The sequence below is a fragment of the Pseudophryne corroboree genome, chromosome 1, assembly GCF_028390025.1.
Source record: "Pseudophryne corroboree isolate aPseCor3 chromosome 1, aPseCor3.hap2, whole genome shotgun sequence".
Classification (NCBI taxonomy): domain Eukaryota; kingdom Metazoa; phylum Chordata; class Amphibia; order Anura; family Myobatrachidae; genus Pseudophryne; species Pseudophryne corroboree.
Window position 1 is genome coordinate 907,508,697 of NC_086444.1, and position 27,884 is coordinate 907,536,580.

General features: G+C 48.2%; 1 protein-coding gene across 10 annotated transcripts in view; it reads left to right on the top strand.

Moving 5' to 3' along the window:
• Positions 1–27,884, top strand: part of ADAD1 (adenosine deaminase domain containing 1) — a 660,856-nt gene that overhangs the window by 345,796 nt on the left and 287,176 nt on the right. For all 10 annotated transcript variants that reach the window (XM_063920281.1, XM_063920280.1, XM_063920279.1 and 7 more), the window contains exon 6: positions 22,802–22,927. In XM_063920281.1, the coding sequence (XP_063776351.1) occupies positions 22,802–22,927 (126 nt within the window). The remainder of the gene's footprint in view (positions 1–22,801; positions 22,928–27,884) is intronic.

Genomic DNA, 27,884 nt, shown 5'->3' on the forward strand with positions numbered 1-27,884 from the left:
ACCTCAGTTAGATCTTGTGCCCAGAGGAGAATGGGTGCACTGCAGAGAGCTCTCCAGAGTTTTCTGTGGAAGAAGAATTTTGTTAGGTTTTTTTATTTTCAGGGAGTCCTGTTGGCAACAGGCTCCCTGCATCGTGGGACCGGGGAGAGAGAAGCAGAGCTGGCTTGTCAAGTTGGGCACTGCTTCTAAGGCTACTGGACACCATTAGCTCCAGAGGGAGTCGGAACACAGGTCTCACCTGGGGTTCGTCCCGGAGCCTCGCCGCCGTCCTCCTCACAGATGCCGAAGATAGAAGCCGGATAGAGAAGGCAGAAGACATCTTAGGCGGCAGAAGACATCAGATCTTCATGAGGTAAGGCGCGCGGCGGTAAGCTGCGCGCCATTGCTCCCAGTCACACACACACACAGAGCAGCACTGAAGGACGAAGGGGGGGCGCCCTGGGCAGCAATAAACCTCACATTTTGGCACAAAACAGTTTGATTAGACTGCGGAGGCAGTAAATCTATGATCCCCCGCCATTTTATTGAAAAATCACTGGGACCGAAGCCCGCCGTCGGGTGGGCGGGGCTTGATCCTCAGCACTAACCAGCGCCATTTTCTCCACAGAAGCTGCATGAGGAAACGCTGGCTCCCTGGTCTCTTCCCTGCTGAACTTCACAGGCTGGAAAAAAGAGGAGGGGTTCACATTAGCGACGCAGTGAGTGGGAATTGGCATATTATAGATAAAAAAGCGCTATCTGGACATATTTTTTCCAGTGTTTTTAAGCGCTGGTGTGTGCTGGCATACTCTGTCTCTCTTTAGGACCTGGTTGGGGTTTTGTCCCCTTATAGGTTAATCCCTGTGTGTGTGGGGTGTCGGTACGTGTGTGTCGACATGTCTGAGGCGGAAGGCTTCTCCAAGGAGGAGGTGGAGCAAATGAGTGGTGTGTCCCCGTCGGTGGTGCCGACTCCAGATTGGATGGACATGTGGCATATGTTGAATGCAAGTGTGGCATCTTTACATAAAAGGCTCGATAAGGCTGATTTAGGGGGGACATCAGGGGGTCAATCCTCGGATTGGACCGACTCACGGGGCCCGTCGGGGTCTCAAAAGCGTCCCTTAACACAAGACACTACTACCGACACGGATTATGATTCCAGTGTCGACTATGACGAAGTTAAATTGCACCCTAGGGTGACTAAAACCATTCAGTGTATGATTGTGGCAATAAGGGATGTGTTGCATATTGTGGATGAACCCTCGGTCCCCGACACAAGGGTACACATGTTTAAGGAAAAGAAAAAGATTATTAACTTTCCCACATCTCATGAATTAAATGAATTCTTTGGAAAAGCTTGGGAGACTCCGGATAAGAGACCGCAGATCCCCAAAAGAGTTTATATGGCATACCCTTTCCCTAAGCAGGACAGGGAGATTTGGGAATCACCCCCCACTGTGGACAAGGCCCTGACGCGCTTGTCCAAGAAAGTGGCGCTACCGTCTCCTGACACAGCAGCCCTTAAGGACCCTGCAGATCGCAGGCAAGAAACTACCTTAAAGTGTATTTATTCTCATACGGGTGCTGTGCTAAGACCGTCAATTGCGTCGGCATGGGTGTGTAGCGCAATTGCAGCTTGGACAGATGAGCTGACAGATCAATTTGATAATAGGGATAAGGATACTATATTCCTAACTCTAGCCCATATTAAAGACGCAGTCTTATTTATGAGGGATGCTCAAAGGGACATTGGATTGCTAGCTTTTAGGGCCAATGCCATGTCTGTCTCAGCGAGTAGATCCTTATGGACTCGCCAATGGACGGGTGATGCGGATTCCAAGAAACATATGGAAGTACTACCCTATAAGGGTGATGTATTGTTTGGGGATGGGCTGACGGATCTGGTTTCCACAGCTACAGCAGGTAAATCAAATTTTTTACCATATATTCCCCAACAGCAAAAGAAAGTAACACCCTATCAGATGCAGTCCTTTCGGTCGCACAAGTCCAAAAGAGGTCGGGGATCCTCTTTCCTCGCCAGAGGTAAGGGCAGAGGCAAGAGAGCATTTGCTTCGGCAGGTGCCCAGGAACAAAAGTCCTCCCTGGTTGCTCCAAAACCCACAGCATGACGCTGGGGCTCCCCTGAGGGAGTCCGCACAGGTGGGGGCACGTCTTCGACTTTTCAGTCAGGCATGGGTCAGTTCGGACTTGAATCCAGGGTTACAAATTGGAATTCGAGGAGGTGCCCCCGCGCCGATTTTTCAAATCGGCCCTACCAGCTTCCACATCGGAAAGGGATGTAGTGTTAGCTGCAATTCAAACGCTGTGTATAAGACAGTAGAGCAATTTAAACATGCATGGGATAGACATAAGGATATCCTTACAAAGAAATAAGGATCAAATAAGGTTAGAGATAAAAATAATATTAAAATAAAAAAAAGGGGCAGACTAGATGGGCCAAGTGGTTCTTATCTGCCGACAAATTCTATGTTTCTAAGTGATAATCAAGGTTCCCCTGCACCAGCAGGGAAGAGGTTACTACTCAACCCTATTGTGGTCCCGAAACCGGACGGTTCGGTCAGACCTATTTTGAATCTGAAATCCCTAAACCTGTACATAAAAAGATTAAAATTCAAAATGGAATCTCTCAGAGCGATAATAGCCAACATGGAGGAGGGGGAGTTTATGGTGTCTCTGGACATAAAGGATGCGTACCTTCATGTCCCCATATATGCCCCCCATCAGGAATACCTGAGATTCGCTGTACAGGATTGTCATTACCAATTTCAGACGTTGCCGTTTGGACTCTCCACGGCCCCGAGGATTTTCACCAAGATAATGGCGGAAATGATGGTGGTCCTGCGCAAGCATGGAGTCACAATTATCCCATACTTGGACGATCTCCTGATAAAAGCGAGATCAAGGGAGAAATTGCTGAGCAGTGTGGCGCTCTCGCTGTTGGATTCTAAATCTACCGAAGTCACAGTAGATTCCGACAACTCGACTACTGTTCCTAGGTATGATACTGGATACGGAACAAATGAAGGTCTTCCTCCCAATAGAGAGAGCCCAAGACATACAGAACATGGTCAGAGACCTGCTAAAACCGAAAACGGTGTCAGTTCACCAATGCACTCGAGTTCTGGGGAAAGGTTCCATGCAAGGACTTTTCAATGGGACCTTCTGGACAAGTGGTCCGGGTCCCATCTGCACTTACATCGGAAAATAACTCTGTCCCCAGGGACCAGAGTGTCCTTCCTGTGGTGGTTGCAAAGTGCTCACCTCCTGGAGGGTCGCAGGTTCGGAATTCAGGATTGGATCCTGGTTACCACGGACGCGAGCCTCCGAGGATGGGGAGCGGTCACAGAGGGAAAAAATTTTCAGGGTCTTTGGTCAGACCAGGAGTCCTGTCTACACATCAATGTGTTGGAACTCAGGGCCATTTACAACGGCCTTCGACAAGCGGAGAGTTTTCTTCGAAATCTACCGGTTCTGATTCAATCAGACAATGTCACAGCAGTGGCTCATGTGAACCGCCAAGGCGGGACAAAAAGCAGAGTCGCGATGGCGGAAGCCACAAGGATCCTTCGCTGGGCGGAAAATCATGTAAGCGCTCTGTCAGCTGTCTTCATTCCGGGAGTGGACAACTGGGAAGCAGACTTCCTCAGCAGACACGATCTCCATCCAGGAGAGTGGGGACTTCATCAAGAAGTCTTTGCAGACGTAACACGTCTTTGGGGAACTCCTCAAATAGACATGATGGCGTCACGCCTCAACAGAAAACTTTGGAGGTACTGCGCCAGGTCTCAGGACCCTCAGGCAATAGCAGTAGACGCTCTGGTAACACCGTGGGTGTTCAAATCGGTCTACGTGTTTCCTCCTCTTCCTCTCATCACAAAAGTGTTGAGGATCATAAGACGAAGAAGAGTACGAACGATACTCGTTGTCCCAGACTGGCCTCGAAGGGCCTGGTACTCGGATCTACAAGAGATGCTCACAGGAGATCCCTGGCCTCTTCCTCTGAGGGAAGACCTGTTGCAGCAGGGGCCCTGTGTATTTCAAGACTTACCGCGGTTACGTTTGACGGCATGGCGGTTGAACGCCGAATCCTAGCGGAAAAGGGGATTCCGGATGAGGTCATCCCTACTTTAATAAGGGCTAGGAAGGAGGTGACGGTTAAGCATTATCACCGTATCTGGCGAAAGTATGTGTCTTGGTGTGAAACCAAGAATGCACCTACGGAAGATTTTCATCTGGGTCGTTTTCTCCACTTCCTACAGACAGTAATACGATTCAGCAGGCTCACTCTACGGCTGGATTGCCGGTACCAAATTCGGTTAAGGCCCATTCCACTAGGAAGGTGGAAGGTGGGCTCTTCTTGGGCGGCTGCCCGAGGCGTCTCGACATTACAACTTTGCCGAGCAGCGATTTGGTCGGGGTCAAACACTTTTGCTAAATTCTACAAGTTTGATACCCTGGCTGATGAGGACCTAGCGTTTGCTTAGTCGGTGTTGCAGAGTCATACGCACTCTCCCGCCCGATTGGATGCTTTGGTATAAACCCCATGGTCCTTACGGAGTCTCCAGCATCCTCTAGGACGTAAGAGAAAATAAGATTTTAAACCTACGGTAAATCTATTTCTCCTAGTCCGTAGAGGATGCTGGGCGCCCGTCCTAGTGCGGAAACTCTGCAAGACTTGTATATAGTTGTTGCTTACATAAGGGTTATGTTACAGTTGACATCGGTCTTGGACCGTTACTGTCGTTTGTTCATACTGTTAACTGGTTATGTATGTTCCAGGTTACATGGTATGATTGGTGTGGGCTGGTATGAATCTCGCCCTTGGATTGCTAAATCCTGCCTTGTATTGTCCATCTCCTCTGGGCACAGTTCTCTAACTGAGGTCTGGAGGAGGGGCATAGAGGGAGGAGCCAGTGCACACCCATAGTCAAAGTTCTTTTTAGGTGCCCTATCTCCTGCGGAGCCCGTCTAAACCCCATGGTCCTTACGGAGTCCCCAGCATCCTCTACGGACTAGGAGAAATAGATTTACCGGTAGGTTTAAAATTTTATTTTTTTCTTTGAACAATCAGCACCTGTCAGTCCGACAATCCGCACCCCCACCGGGCCGCGACACCACAACTGGGTGCATGATTTCGGCAGGACCCCTGGTGATCACCTTCACTAGCATAGGCACAGCGGCACCCAGGACTGCAACCGAATCACTAGGGGACAGGTAAGGCGGGTTCTTGCTTGCGGGGCCTGCGTATAGCGCAGTCCATTTAACTCTGGTCTGGGGAGAGGACCAGCGGCGCTGAGGTGCTCCCGGACCATTAAGTGTTCCTATGGCCACACTAGACCACCAGGGCTTTAATGTATGCTGATGCTGGGGACACAGGCAGGCTAGGAGAACCGTTGGTGACATTCAGCATAGGGGAGAACAGCACTTCCCCTCCCCCAGGCACCATTACACAAAGGTCTCCCCGCTATGGGCTGCTCCTCCATCATCGTCCTCCACAGTAAGACGCTGGGCAGCCATTCTCTGAGCTCTGCAGGTCTGCAGGAGCGGTGGGCAGACCCTCCCTGTATATCTCTATCACATAGCAGGTTATACAAAGCGCTGCATCCGACCAGTCTCTTGTAAAGAGCAGTGTAGTTGATATCCATACCATTGCAGGTAAATTGATTATTCTGCATTGTATGTGACTTATGCTAGTGCTGCTGCATGTTTTCACATCTCTTTACTGTCCATGTTATTGCTTTCCATTTTCTTTCAATAACCCTTGAAAACTGGTGTGTTTTGGGTTGAATTTTCCACACTGTACTGCATGTTGTGTATTGTGTGCGTACTTGTCACATATTACTGTTACATGCTGCACATTGCCATATTTTGTACGCTCTATATTTGTCAAGTCTAACAAATTTAATACCAAGCAGACAGGCTTCTACCTTGGTAGCATGTAAAATCTGTAATATGGCGTTTTTATCTCCGGAATTGTCACAGGGTGGTCTGTGCACAGCCTTGGTCTGTTGCCTTCCAACACCTCAGTCCACCCAGCACTTGTGCAGGGACCCTCATGGGCTCTTACACTACATTACTGATAAAAAATTGCTGACCATATTGCTAACCCATCCGTGGCTCACCATATGGGTATACCACAGCCACTGCAGACCTCAATGGCTCCCTTATGGGATTCCAACAGTCATTACAACCTTTTTATCAGGCAATGGCAGCCCCATACGTCCCTCCTACATGGTTGGATTCTCTACCTCCATACAGAACTTGGCTGCTTCCTCTGCTGCATTTCAGAGTATGATGTCAGGGTACATTACCTACATTATCTACATCTAAGCGTGGCATGCCTTCCTCACTGTCTACTGCCCTCTCTGATTCAGAAGAATCATCAGTTACTGCTGATCATGCGGAGGTTTCATATGCTGGATCCCCTTCTGGGGATTAGGAGGCACCACCTAAATTTCATGTGGCTGCATTAATTAGGGTGGACAAATTCTCACTTGAGCTGGAAGACGCTGAACCAGCCCCTGCTACTAAAGATCCTCTGCGCACACGGCAGAAGGTAGATTTAGCAGAGTTTCCGCACTCATACCACTTCTCAGAAGCTATGAATGAGTCATGGAAAACTCCCTCTAAGAAATGTATTGTCCCTAAGAAACTCAGCTCCTTTACCTATTGCCATCAGCAGATTGTATAAAGTGGGAGACTTCACCTACGGTGGATGCTCATGTGACACTTTTATTTAAAAGTTCAATACTTCCTATCCTGACTGAATCCTCCCTTAAGGAACTGCCGGATAGACAGTTGGATATGTGTCTCAAATCTCTGTACTCCCTCACAGGAGCGACGGCCAGACCGGCTACTGCTACAGCCTGGGTGGCTAATGCCATTGACCCTTGGGCCGACAACCTTGAACAGAGTTTCAAATCTGATCCCACCAAGGACCAGTTTCCTCTACTCACCAATATCAGAGATGCAGCCTATTACATTGGCGAGGAAGCTTTGGACACAGTTTTGCTATCCTCTAAGGTTTCCCCAGGTTAGGAGGCTGACTTCTTCAGTTCACTCACACATGGCATCAACTCACTACTGATATATGGGTCCTAGAAGTGTTCTCTAATGGGTATGCTCTTTACTTCCTGAAGTGTCCTCCCAGACCATACTTCCCTATTACTCTGTCACCAGATTCAGGCAAAGCAAAGGCTCTGACAGGAGTCATACGATCCCTACTACCGTCGGGGGTCATTATTCCTGTTCCACGACTCAACAGGGTCAGGGGTTCTAGTCTGCGCTCTTTTTTTTTTTTTAGTTCAAAAGCCAAATGGGTCATACCGTCCCATTCTGAATCTGAAATGACTGTACCTCAAGGTCCCCAGGTTCTGTATGGAAATACTTCTTTCCATTGTCCTGGCTTTTTGACCGGGAGACTATATGTTCTCCCTGGATATACAGGATGCGTACCTCCATGTACCTATAGCACTCTGTCATCACCGATATCTTTGCTGTCCTGCACTAGCATTTCCAAATTCAGGCCCTCCCCTTCGGACTGTCTACAGCCCCCAGCTGTTCAGCAAGCTCATGGCGGTGATGGCGGCCTATCTCCAGAAACAGGGAATTCGGATATCGCCTTGCTTAGACGACCACTTTCTTCTGGCACAGTCCTCAACAGTACTGGAACATCACCTACAGCAGATAGTGTCCTACCTTCAGAACCATGGATGGCCAATCAACTGGCCCAACTGCTCGCTCATCCCATCTCAGAAGATGCTGTACATGAGTCCACTGCTGGATGCCAGAGTACAACGTATCTACCTCCATCTGGACAAGATTGCCAAGTTGCAGTTACGCATCCACAACCTGCTTCACAGTCCAAGGGTCTCTGTTTATACAGCAGACAATAGGCTCTGTGGTTTGACATAGTAGAATACGCCCAATTTCACTCCAGGCTTCTTCAGCGCCTGATACAGAACGGACGGGGGTTACCAACACAGATCAAATCTCAGACCTTGATTTTGCCCTGATCTCTTCCGTTATCTCTTTCATGGTGGCTACACACGGCCATTCTAGACAATGGTTGTCAGTTCTTGATTCCACACTGGATACTCCTCACCACAGACGCCAGTCTCAGGGCAGTCACTACTTTCAGGGACGCTGGTCTCTGATGGAAAAGGGATCTCCGGATCAATGTCCTGGACCTCCAAGCTGTTTACCGGGCACTTCAGATGGTATAAATACAATCAGACAATCCATCTTCAACTGGGAAGCAGACTTTCTCAGTTGACAGGACATTCACGCAAGTGAATGGTCTCTACACCATCGTCACTATGACCCTAAAGTTCTCAGGATCCCTAGATTGTTAGCCTTCTTGCAGACAGGCCTAGCCATGGGTCTCTCATCTCTCAGCTCTGTCCGTCTGGTTAAAGAAGATACTGGCTCCTTTACCAGATGTGCGTACCTTCGTTCAGGATACTCCCAATACGGCCTCCATTCATCTCTCCAATAGCTCCTTGGGACCTGTCATTGCTTCTTAGGGCCTTACAATGCAGTCTATTTGAACCACTGGAAACGGTAGACTTAAAGTGGCTCACTGCTAAGACTCTTTCTGCTAGCTGTTGCTTTATCCTGTAGAGTCTGATTTTGGGAGCTTTGTCGCTACCCATTTCTAATATTCCACCAGGACCGGGCTGTCCTTTGGACTAAACATGGATACCAACTTAAGGTAGTGTCTATTTGATATCAACAAACTAATTGTGGTACCAGCCTTCCAGGAACCTGGTCTCTCACCAGAAGAAGCCTCGTTGGATGTGGACCAAACTTGTTCTGTTAGAAAAACAGATGCCTCTCTGGATTCTACAAGCGGGGCTGTCCAGCCAATAAACAAACATTAGCATGTTAGCTTTGCATGATTATCTCACAGACTTACACACAGGCTGATCTTCCTGTTCCAAGAACAGTCTCTGCTCTCTACTCACTCTGTGAGTCCTTCGTGGGCAGCACGCCGTGGAGCGTTGTCTGAACAATTATGCAAGGCTGCTACATGGTCTTCTGCTCACACGTTTCTTATCATCTATGCCTTTGCTTCGTTTGCCTCTCAGGATGCAACCTTTGGCCGTCAAGTCCTCCTTTCAGCTTAGGAGCGTTTCCTCCCTGTTACAACTGCTTTGGGACATCCCAAGGTGAACTCTGTGGAGACTGTGGACCCCGAATAAGAAAAGAAAGAGTAATGGTAAAACTTCCCTTAGTTAACTCTTTTTCTTTGAGGTCCATAGGATCCACAGGGCGCCCACCCTGACGCACCACACTTCAATGGGTTGCCTTTTCGGTCACCAGTTCCCTTTTCTCTTCCCTATATTAATAGTGAATTTCTGTGTGTATCATTCTTTCTTCTCTCCTCTCTTCAGCTTTGGGCTTGTTAACTAAAACGGAAGTGCCTTAGCATGGGGGCGGGGTATGAGGGGAGAGGAGCCCAGTGCATCCTGGGAGGCTCACAAAGCATTTTTCGGTGCCAGTCCTGGTCTCCACCAGCCTATACCCAAGGTTAACTTTGTTGATCCTATGAACCTCTAAGAAAATGAGTTAACAAAGCTAAGTTTTACCATAACTCATTCTTTTTAAATAATATTAATAAAAGTTACCCACAAAGAGGTTAACTGCTTTTTCTACATTCAGATAGGACCCCAGGGTTAGTAATTGCCTTTGTAATTAACCCAGAGAGCACCACCAACTTCAATTTATATACTGCATGTGGGGTTCACCTACTAAATTTACTTACATACTGTTGGTTATAGTACATGCAGTATGTCTTAGTATTAATGTACCTCCTATATTGGTAAATGTATGAAGCAGTGATAAAAGTGGAGAAGTTGCCCATAGCAACTAATCAGCTGCTCTGTATAATTTTATAGTACAGGTTGAGTATCCCTTATCCAAAATGCTTGGGAACAGAAGTATTTTGGATATCGGAATTTTCCGTATTTTGGAATAATTGTATACCATAATGAGATATCATGGTGATGGGACCTAAATCTAAGCACAGAATGCATTTGTTTCATATACATCTTATACACACAGCCTGAAGGTAATACTAGCCAATATTTTTATTATCTTTCTGCATTAAACAAAGTGTGTGCATATTCACACAATTAATTTGTTTCATATACACCTTATACACACAAACATCCTGAAGGTCATTTAATACAATATTTTTAATAACTTTGTGTATTAAACAAAGTTTGTGTACACTGAGCCATCAGAAAACAAAGGTTTCACTATCTCAGTCTCGCTTAAAAAATTCTGTATTTCGAAATATTCCGTATTTCGGAATATTTGGATATGGGATACTCAACCTGTATGCAAATGATAAATGTTACTTCAATGCTGATTGGTTGCTATGGGCAACTTCTCCACTGGCTCACTTCTCCACTCTTATCACTGCTTCATCCATTTAGCAAATAATCTGGTGCGGGATCATACTACTCCCCTTTCACTTGTATAGTAAGCAGTGCGAGTGGGCCTTTGTGCTGAAACCAAGCTGTCAAAAGACCATCCCTGGTTCCAGTACATTGGGGGTCATTCCGAGTTGATCGTAGCTGTGCTAAATTTCGTAAACTCAGACATGCGGGGGGACGCCCAGCACAGGGCTAGTCCACCCCGCATGTCAGTGCCGACCCCCGCCCGCACAAATACAAAAGCATCGCCTCCTTTGTATCTGTGGAGTAACTCCCGACCAGCGCAGCTCCTGCTGCTGGCCGAGAGTTGTGTGTCGCTGGCGCCATGCCCCCCCAACGGTCCGGCCACGCCTGCTTAACACCGCCGTTCAGCCCCCTCCCGCCCAGCGACCGCCTCTGTCTCGGAGGCGATCGCTGGGTACCGATGACTGCCATGCGCCGCGCACTGCGTTGGCGCATGCGCAGTTCCGACCTGATCGCTGCGCTGCGACAAACTGCAGCGAGCGATCGGGTCGGAATGACCCCCATTGTCCTTTTCAATTTTATCTACCCATTGGATTAGTTAGATTAAATCCTATTCAACCTGTGGTACTATATATATTTCTCTATCGTCCTAGTGGATGCTGGGGTTCCTGAAAGGACCATGGGGAATAGCGGCTCCGCAGGAGACAGGGCACAAAAAGTAAAGCTTTTCCAGATCAGGTGGTGTGCACTGGCTCCTCCCCCTATGACCCTCCTCCAGACTCCAGTTAGATTTTTGTGCCCGGCCGAGAAGGGTGCAATTCTAGGTGGCTCTCATAAAGAGCTGCTTAGAGAAAGTTTAGCTTAGGTTTTTTATTTTACAGTGATTCCTGCTGGCAACAGGATCACTGCAACGAGGGACAGAGGGGAGAAGAAGTGAACTCACCTGCGTGCAGGATGGATTGGCTTCTTGGCTACTGGACATCAGCTCCAGAGGGACGATCACAGGTACAGCCTGGATGGTCACCGGAGCCGCGCCGCCGGCCCCCTTGCAGATGCTGAAGTAAGAAGAGGTCCAGAATCGGCGGCTGAAGACTCCTGCAGTCTTCTAAAGGTAGCGCACAGCACTGCAGCTGTGCGCCATTTTCCTCTCAGCACACTTCACACGCAGTCACTGAGGGTGCAGGGCGCTGGGGGGGGGCGCCCTGGGAGGCAAATGTAAACCTATATAAAGGCTAAAAATACCTCACATATAGCCCCCAGAGGCTATATGGAGATATTTAACCCCTGCCTGTATTCACAAAATAGCGGGAGACGAGCCGCCGAAAAAGGGGCGGGGCCTATCTCCTCAGCACACGGCGCCATTTCCTCTCACAGCTCCGCTGGTCAGGACGGCTCCCAGGTCTCTCCCCTGCACTGCACTACAGAAACAGGGTAAAACAGAGAGGGGGGGCAAATTTAATGGCAATATCTTGATATATATAAAGCAGCTATAAGGGAGCACTTATTATAAGGCTATCCCTGTCATATATAGCGCTTTTTGGTGTGTGCTGGCAGACTCTCCCTCTGTCTCCCCAAAGGGCTAGTGGGTCCTGTCTTCGTTTAGAGCATTCCCTGTGTGTCTGCTGTGTGTCGGTACGTGTGTGTCGACATGTATGAGGACGATATTGGTGTGGAGGCGGAGCAATTGCCAAATATGGGGATGTCACCTCCTAGGGGGTCGACACCAGAATGGATGCCTTTATTTATGGAATTACGGGATAGTGTCAACACGCTAAAGCAGTCGTTTGACGACATGAGGCGGCCGGACAATCAATTAGTGCCTGTCCAGGCGCCTCAAACACCGTCAGGGGCTGTAAAACGCCCTTTGCCTCAGTCGGTCGACACAGACCCAGACACAGGCACTGATTCCAGTGGTGACGGTGACGAATCAACCGTATTTTCCAGTAGGGCCACACGTTATATGATTTTGGCAATGAAGGAGGCGTTACATTTAGCTGATACTACAGGTACCACTAAACAGGGTATTATGTGGGGTGTGAAAAAACTACCTATAGTTTTTCCTGAATCAGAAGAATTAAATGACGTGTGTGATGAAGCGTGGGTTGCCCCTGATAAAAAGCTGATAATTTCAAAGAAATTATTGGCATTATACCCTTTCCCGCCAGAGGTTAGGGAGCGCTGGGAAACACCTCCTAGGGTGGACAAGGCGCTAACACGCTTATCAAAACAAGTGGCGTTACCTTCTCCTGAGACGGCCGCACTTAAAGATCCATCAGATAGGAGGATGGAAAATATCCAAAAAAGTATATACACACATGCAGGTGTTATACTACGACCAGCTATAGCGACTGCCTGGATGTGCAGTGCTGGGGTAGTTTGGTCAGAGTCCCTGATTGAAAATATTGATACCCTGGACAGGGACAATATTTTACTGTCGTTAGAACAAATAAAGGATGCATTTCTTTATATGCGTGATGCACAGAGGGATATCTGCACACTGGCATCACGGGTAAGTGCTATGTCCATTTCGGCCAGAAGAGCTTTATGGACGCGACAGTGGACAGGCGATGCGGATTCAAAACGGCATATGGAAGTTTTGCCGTATAAAGGGGAGGAGTTATTTGGAGTCGGTCTATCAGATTTGGTGGCCACGGCTACAGCCGGGAAATCCACCTTTCTACCTCAAGTCACTCCCCAACAGAAAAAGGCACAGACTTTTCAACCGCAGCCCTTTCGTTCCTTTAAAAATAAGAGAGCAAAGGGCTATTCATATCTGCCACGAGGCAGAGGTCGAGGGAAGAAACAGCAACAGGCAGCTCCTTCCCAGGAACAGAAGCCCTCCCCGGCTTCTACAAAAGCCTCAGCATGACGCTGGGGCTTCTCAAGCGGACTCGGGGACGGTGGGAGGTCGTCTCAAAAATTACAGCGCGCAGTGGGCTCACTCGCAGGTAGATCCCTGGATCCTGCAGATAATATCTCAGGGGTACAGGTTGGAATTAGAGACAGATCCACCTCGCCGTTTCCTGAAGTCTGCTTTACCAACGTCCCCTTCCGAAAGGGAGACGGTTTTGGAAGCCATTCACAAGCTGTACTCTCAGCAGGTGATAGTCAAGGTACCTCTTCTACAACAAGGGAAGGAGTATTATTCCACTCTATTTGTGGTACCGAAGCCGGATGGCTCGGTAAGGCCTATTCTAAATCTGAAGTCCTTGAACCTGTACATAAAGAAGTTCAAGTTCAAGATGGAGTCACTCAGAGCAGTGATAGCGAACCTGGAAGAAGGGGACTTTATGGTATCCTTGGACATCAAGGATGCGTATCTCCACGTTCCAATTTACCCCTCACACCAGGGGTACCTCAGGTTCGTTGTACAAAACTGTCACTATCAGTTTCAGACGCTGCCGTTTGGTTTGTCCACGGCACCTCGGGTCTTTACAAAGGTAATGGCCGAGATGATGATTCTTCTTCGAAGAAAAGGCGTATTAATTATCCCATACTTGGACGATCTCCTAATAAGGGCAAGGTCCAGAGAACAGCTAGAGATGGGATTAGCAATATCTCAAGAGGTGCTAAAGCAGCACGGATGGATTCTGAATATTCCAAAATCCCAATTAATGCCGACAACTCGTCTGCTGTTCCTAGGGATGATTCTGGACACGGTTCAGAAAAAGGTTTTTCTTCCCGAGGAAAAAGCCAAGGAGTTATCCGACCTGGTCAGGAATCTCCTAAAACCAGGAAAGGTGTCTGTACATCAATGCACGCATCTTCAGATGCACCTGCGGATAACCCTGTCTCCAAGGACAAGGGTATCTCTTCTGTGGTGGTTGCAGAGGGCTCATCTATTGGAGGGCCGCAGATTCGGCATACAGGATTGGATCCTGGTGACCACGGACGCCAGCCTGAGAGGCTGGGGAGCAGTCACACAAGGAAGAAACTTCCAGGGAGTGTGGTCGAGCCTGGAAAAGTCTCTTCACATAAACATTCTGGAACTAAGAGCAATTTACAATGCTCTAAGCCAGGCGGAACCTCTGCTTCAAGGAAGACCGGTGTTGATCCAGTCGGACAACATCACGGCAGTCGCCCATGTAAACAGACAGGGCGGCACAAGAAGCAGGAGTGCAATGGCAGAAGCTGCCAGGATCCTTCGCTGGGCGGAGAATCACGTGATAGCACTGTCAGCAGTGTTCATCCCGGGAGTGGACAACTGGGAAGCAGACTTCCTCAGCAGACACGATCTTCACCCGGGAGAGTGGGGACTTCATCCAGAAGTTTTCCACATGCTAATAAACCGTTGGGAAAGACCAATGGTGGACATGATGGCGTCTCGCCTCAACAAAAAACTGGACAGGTATTGCGCCAGGTCAAGAGATCCGCAGGCAATAGCTGTGGACGCGCTGGTAACACCTTGGGTGTACCAGTCGGTGTATGTGTTTCCTCCTCTGCCTCTCATACCAAAGGTATTGAGAATCATACGGCAAAGCGGAGTAAGAACGATACTAGTGGCTCCGGATTGGCCAAGAAGGTCTTGGTACCCGGAACTTCAAGAGATGGTCACGGACGATCCGTGGCCTCTACCTCTAAGACAGGACCTGCTTCAGCAGGGACCGTGTCTATTCCAAGACTTACCGCGGCTGCGTTTGACGGCATGGCGGTTGAACGCCAGATCCTAAAAGGAAAAGGCATTCCAGAAGAAGTCATTCCTACCTTGATTAAGGCAAGAAAGGAAGTCACCGCGAAGCATTATCACCGCATTTGGCGGAAATATGTTGCGTGGTGCGAGGATCGGAGTGCTCCGACGGAGGAATTTCAACTGGGTCGTTTCCTACATTTCCTGCAATCAGGATTGTCTATGGGTCTCAAATTGGGATCTATTAAGGTTCAAATTTCGGCCCTGTCAATATTCTTCCAAAAAGAATTGGCCTCAGTTCCTGAGGTCCAGACTTTTGTCAAAGGAGTACTGCATATACAGCCTCCTGTGGTGCCTCCGGTGGCACCGTGGGATCTAAATGTAGTTTTAGATTTCCTCAAATCCCATTGGTTTGAACCACTAAAAAATGTGGATTTGAAATATCTCACATGGAAAGTGACTATGTTACTGGCCCTGGCGTCCGCCAGGAGAGTATCTGAACTGGCGGCTTTATCTTATAAAAGCCCTTATTTAATTTTCCATTCGGATAGGGCAGAGCTGCGGACGCGTCCACATTTTCTCCCTAAGGTGGTATCAGCGTTTCACCTGAACCAGCCTATTGTAGTGCCTGCGGCTACAAGCGACTTGGAGGACTCCAAGTTGTTGGACGTTGTCAGAGCTTTAAAAATATACATTTCAAGGACGGCTGGAGTCAGAAAATCTGACTCGCTGTTTATACTGTATGCACCCAACAAGTTGGGTGCGCCTGCTTCTAAGCAGTCGATTGCTCGTTGGATTTGTAACACAATTCAACTTGCACATTCTGTGGCAGGCCTGCCACAGCCTAAATCTGTTAAGGCCCATTCCACAAGGAAGGTGGGCTCATCTTGGGCGGCTGCCCGAGGGGTCTCGGCATTACAACTCTGCCGAGCAGCTACGTGGTCAGGGGAGAACACGTTTGTAAAATTCTACAAATTTGATACCCTGGCAAAGGAGGACCTGGAGTTCTCTCATTCGGTGCTGCAGAGTCATCCGCACTCTCCCGCCCGTTTGGGAGCTTTGGTATAATCCCCATGGTCCTTTCAGGAACCCCAGCATCCACTAGGACGATAGAGAAAATAAGAATTTACTTACCGATAATTCTATTTCTCGGAGTCCGTAGTGGATGCTGGGCGCCCATCCCAAGTGCGGATTGTCTGCAATACTTGTACATAGTTACAAAAATCGGGTTATTATTGTTGTGAGCCATCTTTTCAGAGGCTCCGCTGTTATCATACTGTTAACTGGGTTTAGATCACAAGTTGTACGGTGTGATTGGTGTGGCTGGTATGAGTCTTACCCGGGATTCAAAATCCTCCCTTATTGTGTACGCTCGTCCGGGCACAGTACCTAACTGGAGTCTGGAGGAGGGTCATAGGGGGAGGAGCCAGTGCACACCACCTTATCTGGAAAAGCTTTACTTTTTGTGCCCTGTCTCCTGCGGAGCCGCTATTCCCCATGGTCCTTTCAGGAACCCCAGCATCCACTACGGACTCCGAGAAATAGAATTATCGGTAAGTAAATTCTTATTTTTTTTGTGATTAAAATATATATTAAAATTTTTTACATTAGCACTGGTTTCATGATTATGGGGAAGTAAACCCCCAGTTAAATTTTTTTGTCCTAATAGATCTGTTTAATTTCATAGCGGATTTTATCTAGTGCACCAGAGCTCATCTATTGTAATATCTCAGGACAACAAAGATGATCTAATCTACCTACAAAAAATGTCAATGTGGAGTTCGCTCTTTTTTTTTTTTTTTTTTTACTGTCAAAAAATTAATGTAAATTTGTTCCAGCAAATTAATTTGGCAATCCTACCCCTACAAAATATCTATATATCACTTCCACAAGGTATTTTTTATTGATTAGATAGACCATATCACAGAAGTAAAATTTGCCTTGCTATTTCTCTGACGTTCTTGAGGATGCTGGGACTCCGTAAGGACCATGGGGAATAGACGGGCTCCGCAGGAGATAGGGCACTTTAAGAAAGCTTTGGACTCTGGGTGTGCACTGGCTCCTCCCTCTATGCCCCTCCTCCAGACCTCAGTTTTTACACTGTGCCCAGAGCAAGATGGGTGCACTGCAGAGAGCTCTCCAGAGTTCTCTGCCTAGAAGCATTTTTGTTTGGATTTTTTTCTACCTTTTACTACTTTTTCACAGGGAGCACTGCTGGCAACAGGCTCCCTGCATCGAGGGACTGAGGAGAGAGGAGCAGACCTTCTTGTCAAAGATAGGCTCTGCTTCCTCGGCTACTGGACACCATTAGCTCCAGAGGGGGTGAACGCAGGTTCTTACTGGGCGTCCACCCCCAGAGCCGCGCCGCCGTTCTCCTCACAGAGCTAGAAGTACAGAAGACAGAAGTCGTCAGGCGGCAGAAGCCTTCAGCTTCACTGAGGTAACGCACAGCACTGCAGCTGTGCGTCATTGCTCCCATACACCTCACATACTCCGGTCACTGTAAGGGCGCAGGGGAGGGCGCCCTGTGCAGCAATATAAACCTCTGCATGGCAAAAAGACTATATACATGTACAGGTGGGCTCTGTACATGTATATAAAAGAGCCCCCGCCATATTTTACTAAGTTTGAGCGGGACAGAAGCCTGCCGCCGAGGGGGCGGGGCTTCTCCCTCAGCACTCACCAGCGCCATTTTCTCTCCACAGCACTGCTGAGAGGAAGCTCCCCGGACTCTCCCCTGCTTACACACGGTGAATGGGTGCTTAGAAGAGAGGGGGGGGGGCGCACATAATTGGCGGTTTACATATTATACAGCGCTGCTGGGGGAAAATATTTTGTGTTGGTCTCCAGGGTTATTGCGCTGGGATGTGTGCTGGCATACTCTCTCTCTGTCTCTCCAAAGGGCCTTGACAGGGATACTGTCTTCAGGAAAGGGGTTCCCTGTGTGTGTGTGAAGTGTGTTGGTACGCGTGTGTCGACATGTTTGACGAGGAAGGCACGCTTAATGTGGAGGGGGAGTGCTTGAATGTCAGGTCGCCGTCGGCAATGCCGACACCGGAATGGGTGGATATGCTGAATGTCTTGAATGCAAATGTCAATCTATTGCATAAAAGGTTAGACAAGGCAGAAGCTAGGGATCAGTCAGGTAGCCAGTCCATGCCTGTCCCTGGGGCGCCAGGTCCTTCGGGGTCTCAGAATCGCACCATATCTCAGATCGATGACACAGATACCGACACAGATACTGACTCTAGTGTCGACTATGAAGATGCAAAATTACAGCCGAAGGTGGCTAAGGGTTTACGGTACATGATTATTGCCATTAAAGAGGTTTTGCATATTACTGAGGAACCCCCTGTCCCTGACACGAGGGTACACATGTATAAAGGGAAAAAGCCTGAAGTCACTTTTCCATCCTCATTTGAATTAAGTGACTTGTGCGAAAAGGCTTGGGAATCTCCGGATAGGAGACCACAAGTTCCCAAAAGGATTCTCATGGCGTATCCTTTTCCACAAACTGATAGGATACGCTGGGAATCTTCGCCAAAAGTTGACAAGGCGCTGACACGTTTGTCCAAAAAGGTGGCACTGCCTTCTCAGGATACGGCTTCCCTCAAGGAACCTGCTGATCGCAGGCAGGAAATTACCTTAAAGCACATTTACAATCATTCCGGTACTATTGCTCGACCGGCTATGGCGTCGGCCTGGGTTTGTAGTGCGGTTGTGGCATGGGCAGATTCCTTATCTACGGAAATTGACACCTTAGATAGGGACGCCATTCAAATGACCATAGAGCATATCAGAGATGCTGCCTTGTATATGAGGGATGCTCAGAGAGACATTTGTTTATTAAGCTCCAGAATAAATGCTATGTCTATTTCTGCTAGGCGGCTCTTGTGGACCCGACAGTGGACGGGAGATGCCGATTCAAAGCGGCATATGGAGTCCTTGCCTTACAAAGGGGTGGAGTTGTTTGGAGACGGCCTCTCGGATCTGGTCTCTACGGCTGGTAAGTCAAATTTCTTACCTTATGTCCCCCCGCAGCATAAAAAAAAGGCACCTCATTATCAAATGCAGTCCTTTCGTTCCAATAAAAACAAGAAGGTACGTGGATCATCCTTTGTTGCCAGAGGGAAAGGCAGGGGAAAAAAGCTGCACACAGCTAGTTCCCAAGAGCAGAAGTCCTCCCCTGCGTCTGCAAAGTCCACCGCATGACGCTGGGGCTTCCCGAAGGGAAGGCAAATCTGGTGGGGGCTCGTCTTCGGTTTTTCAGCCACGTCTGGGTTCACTCGCAGGTGGATCCCTGGGCAATAGAGATTGTTTCTCAGGGATACAAGCTGGAATTCGAAGACTTGCCTCCTCGCCGATTTTTCAAATCGGCTCTGCCGGCTTCCCCGTCAGAGAGGGAGCTAGTGTTGGCAGCAATCCAAAAATTGTATATTCAACAGGTGATTGTCACAGTTCCTCATCTCCAGCAAGGAGAGGGATATTTACTCAACCCTGTTTGTGGTCCCGAAACCGGACGGTTCGGTCAGACCAATTTTAAACCTGAAATCTCTGAACCTGTACTTGAAGAGGTTCAAGTTCAAAATGGAATCACTCAGGGCGGTCATCGCCAGCCTGGAGGGGGGGGGATTGGATGGTGTCCCTGGACATAAAGGATGCTTACCTTCATGTTACGATATTCCCCTCGCATCAGGCGTTCCTGAGATTTGCAGTGCAGGACTGTCACTACCAATTTCAGACGTTGCCGTTTGGGCTTTCCACGGCCCCGAGAATTTTCACCAAGGTAATGGCGGAAATGATGGTGCTCCTGCGCAGACAGGGTATCACAATTATCCCATACTTGGACGATCTCCTCTTAAAGGCGAGATCTCGGGAGAGGTTACTGGACAGCGTGTGTCTGTCCATGAAGACGTTGCAGATACACGACTGGATTCTCAATATACCGAAGTCCCAGCTAGTCCCTACAACGCGTCTGACCTTTTTGGGGCTGATTCTAGACACATACCAGAAAAAGGTTTTTCTTCCGATCGAAAAGGTTCAGAAACTCATAGCCATGGTCAGGAACCTATTAAAACCAAAAAAGGTTTCAGTGCATCATTGCACGCGGGTCCTGGCAAAGATGGTGGCTTCCTACGAGGCCATCCCTTTCGGCAGATTCCATGCGAGGACTTTTCAATGGGACCTCTTGGACAAGTGGTCCGGGTCCCATTTACAAATGCATCAAAGGATCACCCTGTCTCCCAGGACCAGGGTATCTCTCCTGTGGTGGCTGAACAGTGCTCACCTACTAGAAGGTCGCAGGTTCGGCATTCAGGACTGGGTCCTGGTGACCACGGACGCAAGCCTCCGAGGCTGGGGAGCAGTGACACTGGGAAGAAATTTCCAAGGTCTCCGGTCAAGCCTAGAGTCTTGTCTCCACATCAACGTCCTGGAGTTGAGGGCCATATACAACGCCCTGCGTCAAGCGGAGGAATTGCTTCGGAGAAAACCGGTTCTGATTCAGTCAGACAATGTCACGGCAGTGGCTCATATAAACCGCCAAGGCGGAACAAGGAGCAGAATGGACATGGCAGAAGCGACCAGGATTCTACGCTGGGCAGAAGGCCATGTAAGCGCGGTGTTCATCCCGGGGGTGGACAACTGGGAGGCGGACTTCCTCAGCAGGCACGACCTGCATCCGGGAGAGTGGGGACTTCATCAAGAAGTCTTCGCACAGATCGTTGGGGACTGCCTCAAATCGACATGATGGCATCCCGTCTCAACAAAAAGCTGAAGCGATATTGCGCCAGGTCACCGGACCCTCAGGCGGTAGCGGTGGACGCTCTGGTGACACCTTTGGTGTTCAGATTGGTCTATGTGTTTCCTCCTCTTCCTCTCATACCCAAGGTGTTGAGAATAATACGAAGAACCAGGGTCAGAACAATACTCATTGTTCCAGATTGGCCACGGAGGACTTGGTATCCGGAGCTGCAAGAGTTGCTCGCAGGGGATCCGTGGCCTCTTCCTCTAAGGCAGGACCTGCTGCGGCAGGGGCCCTGTCTGTTCCAAGACTTACCGCGGCTGCGTTTGACGGCATGGCGATTGAACGCCGGATCCTAGCGGAAAAAGGGATTCCGGAGGAAGTCATTCCTACCCTGATCAAGGCTAGGAAAGACATGACGTTAAAACATTATCACCGTATATGGCGGAAATATGTTTCTTGGTGTGAGGCCAGAGCTGCTCCTACGGAGGAGTTCCATTTGGGCTGTCTACTTCACTTCCTTCAAACAGGAGTGACTTTGGGCCTAAAATTAGGGTCCATAAAGGTCCAGATTTTGGCCTTATCCATTTTCTTTCAAAGAGAATTGGCCTCTGTTCCTGAAGTACAGACCTTTGTGAAGGGGGTGCTGCATATTTTGCCTCCCTTTGTGCCTCCGGTGGCGCCTTGGGATCTTAACGTGGTGTTACGTTTCCTCAAGTCACCTTGGTTTGAACCACTCAAAACTGTGGAGTTGAAATACCTCACGTGGAAAGTGGTCATGTTGTTGGCGTTAGCTTCGGCAAGACGTGTTTCCGAATTGGCGGCTTTATCACATAAAAGCCCATACTTGGTTTTTCACGTGGATAGGGCAGAGTTGAGGACTCGCCCTCACTTTCTGCCAAAAGTGGTCTCATCTTTTCATGTGAACCAACATATTGTCGTGCCTGTGGCTACACGGGACTTGGAGGATTCCGAGTCCCTGGATGTAGTCAGGGCTTTGAAGATTTATGTGACCAGAACGGCTAGAATCAGGAAGACTGAAGCTTTGTTCGTTCTGTATGCGGCCAACAAGGTTGGCGCTTCTGCTTCAAAGCAGACTATTGCTCGCTGGATCTGTAACACGATTCAGCAGGCGCATTCTACGGCAGGATTGCCGTTACCGAAATCGGTTAAGGCCCACTCCACTAGGAAACTGGGCTCTTCTTGGGCGGCTGCCCGAGGGGTCTCGGCATTACAGTTGTGCCGAGCAACTACTTGGTCGGGGACAAACACCTTTGCAAAGTTCTATAAGTTTGATACCCTGGCTGAGGAGGACCTCCGGTTTGCTCAATTGGTGCTGCAGAGTCATCCGCACTCTCCCGCCCGTTTGGGAGCTTTGGTATAATCCCCATGGTCCTTACGGAGTCCCAGCATCCTCAAGGACGTTAGAGAAAATAAGATTTTACTTACCGGTAAATCTATTTCTCGTAGTCCGTAGAGGATGCTGGGCGCCCGTCCCAAGAGCGGGCTTCTTCTGCAAGACTTGTATATAGTTATTGCTTACATAAGGGTTATGTTATAGTTTTTCGGTTGAACCGTGGCTATGTTGTTGTTCATACTGTTAACTAGGTAAGTTTATCACAAGTTATACGGTGTGATTGGTGTGGCTGGTATGGATCTCGCCCTTAGATTTACAAAAATCCTTCCTCGTACTGTCCATCTCCTCTGGGTACAGTTTCCCTAACTGAGGTCTGGAGGAGGGGCATAGAGGGAGGAGCCAGTGCACACCCAGAGTCCAAAGCTTTCTTAAAGTGCCCTATCTCCTGCGGAGCCAGTCTATTCCCCATGGTCCTTACGGAGTACCAGCATCCTCTACGGACTACGAGAAATAGATTTACCGGTATGTAAAATCTTATTTTAACAATTTCCCCTGCATATTAATGATTTCCCTGAATTATGTTATATGCTCGACACGTGTCTGTTTTTTGCCTGTCTATATTTTCAATATTTTCTTTAAAGCTTATGGTCAGCTATTTTGTTTTTCAGATAAACGTTCTTTTGTTCATGAACAGATATGTTCTTTAATAAAAGAGAAGGTTACTGAACTGTTGTCTAAATATCCAGAGTATGAAAGTTGCAGCAGTTCTTTGGCTACATTTGTGATGGAAAAGGGTAAGAACAGTCAAACTCAAATAAGTTGTATAAAACATATACTGTAGGTGTGATTTTATATTAGTAAGGCTCCTTTTTTTTACTTCTATTGTGTAACTGTTATACAGGTTGTCTCCCATATCCTAATGCTCGGCACCAGAAATGTATTTTTGATTTCAGATTTGTCTGTATTTGAAATATTTGCATAACATAATGAAATCTTGGTGATGGGACCCAAATCTAAACATGAAATGCATTTATGTTTCATATACTGTACACCTTACAAACATAGCCTGAAGGTGGTTTTGTACAATACACCTTATACACACAGTCTGAACGTAATTATATACAATATTTTTTTATTTATTTTGTGCATGAAGCAAAGTTTGTGTACATTGCACCCTCAGAAAGCAAATGTGTCACTATCACAGTTTCCCTGTTTTGAAAGCATACTCTGTTTTCTGTCAACTGGTCTAGTTTATGAGAGACCGCCTTAAATTGTCTTTCCTTCAGATTTACCTGTAAACTACAGTACATGGTCAAATATACAGTATATGGAAACACCCTCTAATTACTGTGGCCATTTCAACCACACAGATTGATAATGTACATAAAATCTATCATACAGCCATGCGGTAGAATAGGTTGTACTGAAGAGCTCAGTGACTTTCAATGTGATGCTGTTATGTTACCACTTTTCAACCATGTCATTACATTACATTTTTGGCTCTGCTAGAGCTGCCCGGTGTGCTGCGAAGTGGAAAGGAGCAACCACAGCTCAGCTGCAAACCAGTAGGCCACACAAGCTTACAGATCATGATCACTTGGTGCATAAAAATTTCGTGACCCTGTGGCACCCCCCTCTTTCAATAACTATGGGGGTTGTGACCAGCGCTTCTAATAGTGGATGAACTTTCTGTCCAACATAGTCCAACAAAATATTGTTGATCCAAATACCCATGTATTTAAAACGGGACACCCTTTGTAGGACCAAAGTCAGTGAGCGAATATGAGGGCAGGTACTTTGTACAGGGAGAATGTGTGATTTTTCCCAGTTGATATGAGACCTGAGACATGACCAGCTGATCAACCACTTGGATCATGTTAGTCAGGGAGACATCAGAATCGTGCTGGAAGTGCAAAACATTTGCATATAAAATGACTGTATGTAATCTGACCTGGCCAGTCTAGAATTTGGGAATAATTTATTGTGCCACTAAGAGAATAACCTTTCTCCTCCAGTACCCTGTCCTGTGCAAACCACTTGTTTTTATGAATTGGACATGGACACTGCCACCAACCAGAAAATAAGATTTTACTTACCGATAAATCTATTTCTCGTAGTCCGTAGTGGATGCTGGGACTCCGTAAGGACCATGGGGAATAGCGGCTCCGCAGGAGACAGGGCACAAAATAAAAGCTTAAGGATCAGGTGGTGTGCACTGGCTCCTCCCCCTATGACCCTCCTCAAAGCCTCAGTTAGGATACTGTGCCCGGACGAGCGTACATAATAAGGAAGGATATTGAATCCCGGGTAAGACTCATACCAGCCACACCAATCACACCGTACAACTTGTGATCTGAACCCAGTTAACAGTATGATAAACGCAAAGGAGCCTCTGAAAAGATGGCTCACAACAATAATAACCCGAATCTTTGTAACAATAACTATATACAAGTATTGCAGACAATCCGCACTAGGGATGGGCGCCCAGCATCCACTACGGACTACGAGAAATAGATTTATCGGTAAGTAAAATCTTATTTTCTCTGACGTCCTAGTGGATGCTGGGACTCCGTAAGGACCATGGGGATTATACCAAAGCTCCCAAACGGGCGGGAGAGTGCGGATGACTCTGCAGCACCGAATGAGAGAACTCCAGGTCCTCCTCAGCCAGGGTATCAAATTTGTAGAATTTAGCAAACGTGTTTGCCCCTGACCAAGTAGCTGCTCGGCAAAGTTGTAAAGCCGAGACCCCTCGGGCAGCCGCCCAAGATGAGCCCACTTTCCTTGTGGAATGGGCTTTTACTGATTTTGGCTGTGGCAATCCTGCCACAGAATGTGCAAGCTGAATTGTACTACAAATCCAACGAGCAATCGTCTGCTTAGAAGCAGGAGCACCCAGCTTGTTGGGTGCATACAGGATAAACAGCGAGTCAGATTTTCTGACTCCAGCCGTCCTGGAAACATATATTTTCAAGGCCCTGACAACGTCAAGCAACTTAGAGTCCTCTAAGTCCCTGGTAGCCGCAGGTACCACAATAGGTTGGTTCATGTGAAATGCAGAAACCACCTTAGGTAGAAATTGAGGACGAGTCCTCAATTCCGCCCTGTCAGAATGAAAAATTAAGTAAGGGCTTTTATATGATAAAGCCGCCAATTCTGACACACGCCTGGCTGAAGCCAAGGCTAACAGCATCGACACCTTCCATGTGAGATATTTTAAGTCCACAGTGGAAAGTGGTTCAAACCAATGTGACTTTAGAAAACTCAACACCACATTGAGATCCCAAGGTGCCACTGGAGGCACAAAAGGAGGCTGTATGTGCAGCACCCCTTTTACAAATGTCTGAACTTCAGGTACTGAAGCCAGTTCTTTCTGGAAGAAAATCGACAGGGCCGAAATTTGAACCTTAATGGACCCTAATTTTAGGCCCATAGACAGTCCTGTTTGCAGGAAATGAAGGAAACGACCCAGTTGAAATTCCTCTGTAGGGGCCTTCTTGGCCTCACACCACGCAACATATTTACGCCAAATGCGGTGATAATGTTTTGCGGTTACGTCCTTCCTGGCTTTGACCAGAGTAGGGATGACTTCTTCTGGAATGCCTTTTTCCCTCTGGATCCGGCGTTCAACCGCCATGCCGTCAAACGCAGCCGCGGTAAGTCCTGGAACAGACAAGGCCCCTGCAGTAGCAGGTCCTTTCTTAGAGGTAGAGGCCACGGTTCGTCCGTGAGCATCTCTTGAAGTTCCGGGTACCAAGTCCGTCTTGGCCAATCCGGAACCACGAGTATAGTTCTTACTCCTCTCCTTCTTATGATTCTCAGTACTTTTGGTATGAGAGGCAGAGGAGGGAACACATACACTGACTGGTACACCCACGGCGTTACCAGAGCGTCCACTGCTATTGCCTGAGGGTCCCTTGACCTGGCGCAATATCTGTCCAGTTTTTTGTTTAGACGTGACGCCATCATGTCCACCTTTGGTTTTTCCCAACGGTTTACAATCAGGTGGAAGACTTCTGGGTGAAGTCCCCACTCTCCCGGGTGAAGGTCGTGTCTGCTGAGGAAGTCTGCTTCCCAGTTGTCCACTCCCGGAATGAATACTGCTGACAGTGCTATCACATGATTTTCCGCCCAGCGAAGAATCCTTGCAGCTTCTGCCATTGCCCTCCTGCTTCTCGTGCCGCCCTGTCTGTTTACGTGGGCGACTGACGTGATGTTGTCCGATTGGATCAACACCGCCTGACCCTGAAGCAGAGGTTTTGCTTGACTTAGGGCATTGTAAATGGCCCTTAGTTCCAGAATGTTTATATGAAGAGACGTTTCCAAGCTTGACCACAGGCCCTGGAAATTCCTTCCCTGTGTGACTGCTCCCCAGCCTCTCAGGCTGGCATCCGTGGTTACCAGGATCCAATCCTGAATGCCAAATCTGCGGCCCTCTAGTAGATGAGCACTCTGCAGCCACCACAGGAGAGACACCCTTGTCCTTGGCGACAGGGTTATCCGCTGATGCATCTGCAGATGCGATCCGGACCATTTGTCCAGTAGATCCCACTGAAATGTTCTTGCATGGAATCTTCCGAATGGAATCGCTTCGTAAGAAGCCACCATTTTCCCCAGGACCCTCGTGCATTGATGCACTGAGACCTGTCCTGGTTTTAGGAGGTTCCTGACTAGCTCGGATAACTCCCTGGCCTTCTCCTCCGGGAGAAACACCTTCTTCTGGACTGTGTCCAGAATCATTCCTAGGAACAGTAGACGTGTCGTCGGAATCAGCTGCGATTTTGGAATATTTAGAATCCACCCGTGCTGACGTAACACTACCTGAGATAGTGCTACTCCGACTTCTAACTGTTCCCTGGATCTTGCCCTTATCAGGAGATCGTCCAAGTAAGGGATAATTAAAATGCCTTTTCTTCGTAGAAGAATCATCATTTCGGCCATTACCTTGGTAAAGACCCGAGGTGCCGTGGACAATCCAAACGGCAGCGTCTGAAACTGATAATGACAGTTTTTTGTACTACAAACCTGAGGTACCCTTGGTGAGAAGGGTATATCGGGACGTGGAGATAAGCATCTTTGATGTCCAGAGACACCATATAGTCCCCTTCTTCCAGGTTTGCTATCACTGCTCTGAGTGACTCCATCTTGAATTTGAACCTTTTTATGTAAGTGTTCAAGGATTTCAGATTTAAAATTGGTCTCACCGAGCCGTCCGGCTTCGGTACCACAAACAGCGTGGAATAATACCCCTTTCCTTGTTGCAGGAGGGGTACCTTGATTATCACCTGCTGGGAATACAGCTTGTGAATGGCTTCCAAAACTGCCTCCCTGTCGGAGGGAGACTTTGGTAAAGCAGACTTCAGGAAACGACGAGGGGGAAACGCCTCGAATTCCAGTTTGTACCCCTGCGATACTACCTGTAGAATCCAGGGATCCACTTGCGAGTGAGCCCACTGCGCGTTGAAATTCTTGAGACGGGCCCCCACCATATCTGCTTGTAAAGCCCCAGCGTCATGCTGAAGACTTGGCCGAAGCCGGGGAGGGCTTCTGCTCCTGTGAAGCGGCTGCATGGTGCAGTCTTTTTCCTCTTCCTCTGCCCCGGGGCAGAAAAGAATGGCCTTTTGCTCGCTTGTACTTATGGGAACGAAAGGACTGAGTTTGAAAAGACGGTGTCTTTTTCTGCTGATGTGGAGTGACCTGGGGTAAAAAGGTGGATTTTCCAGCCGTTGCCGTGGCCACCAGGTCCGATAG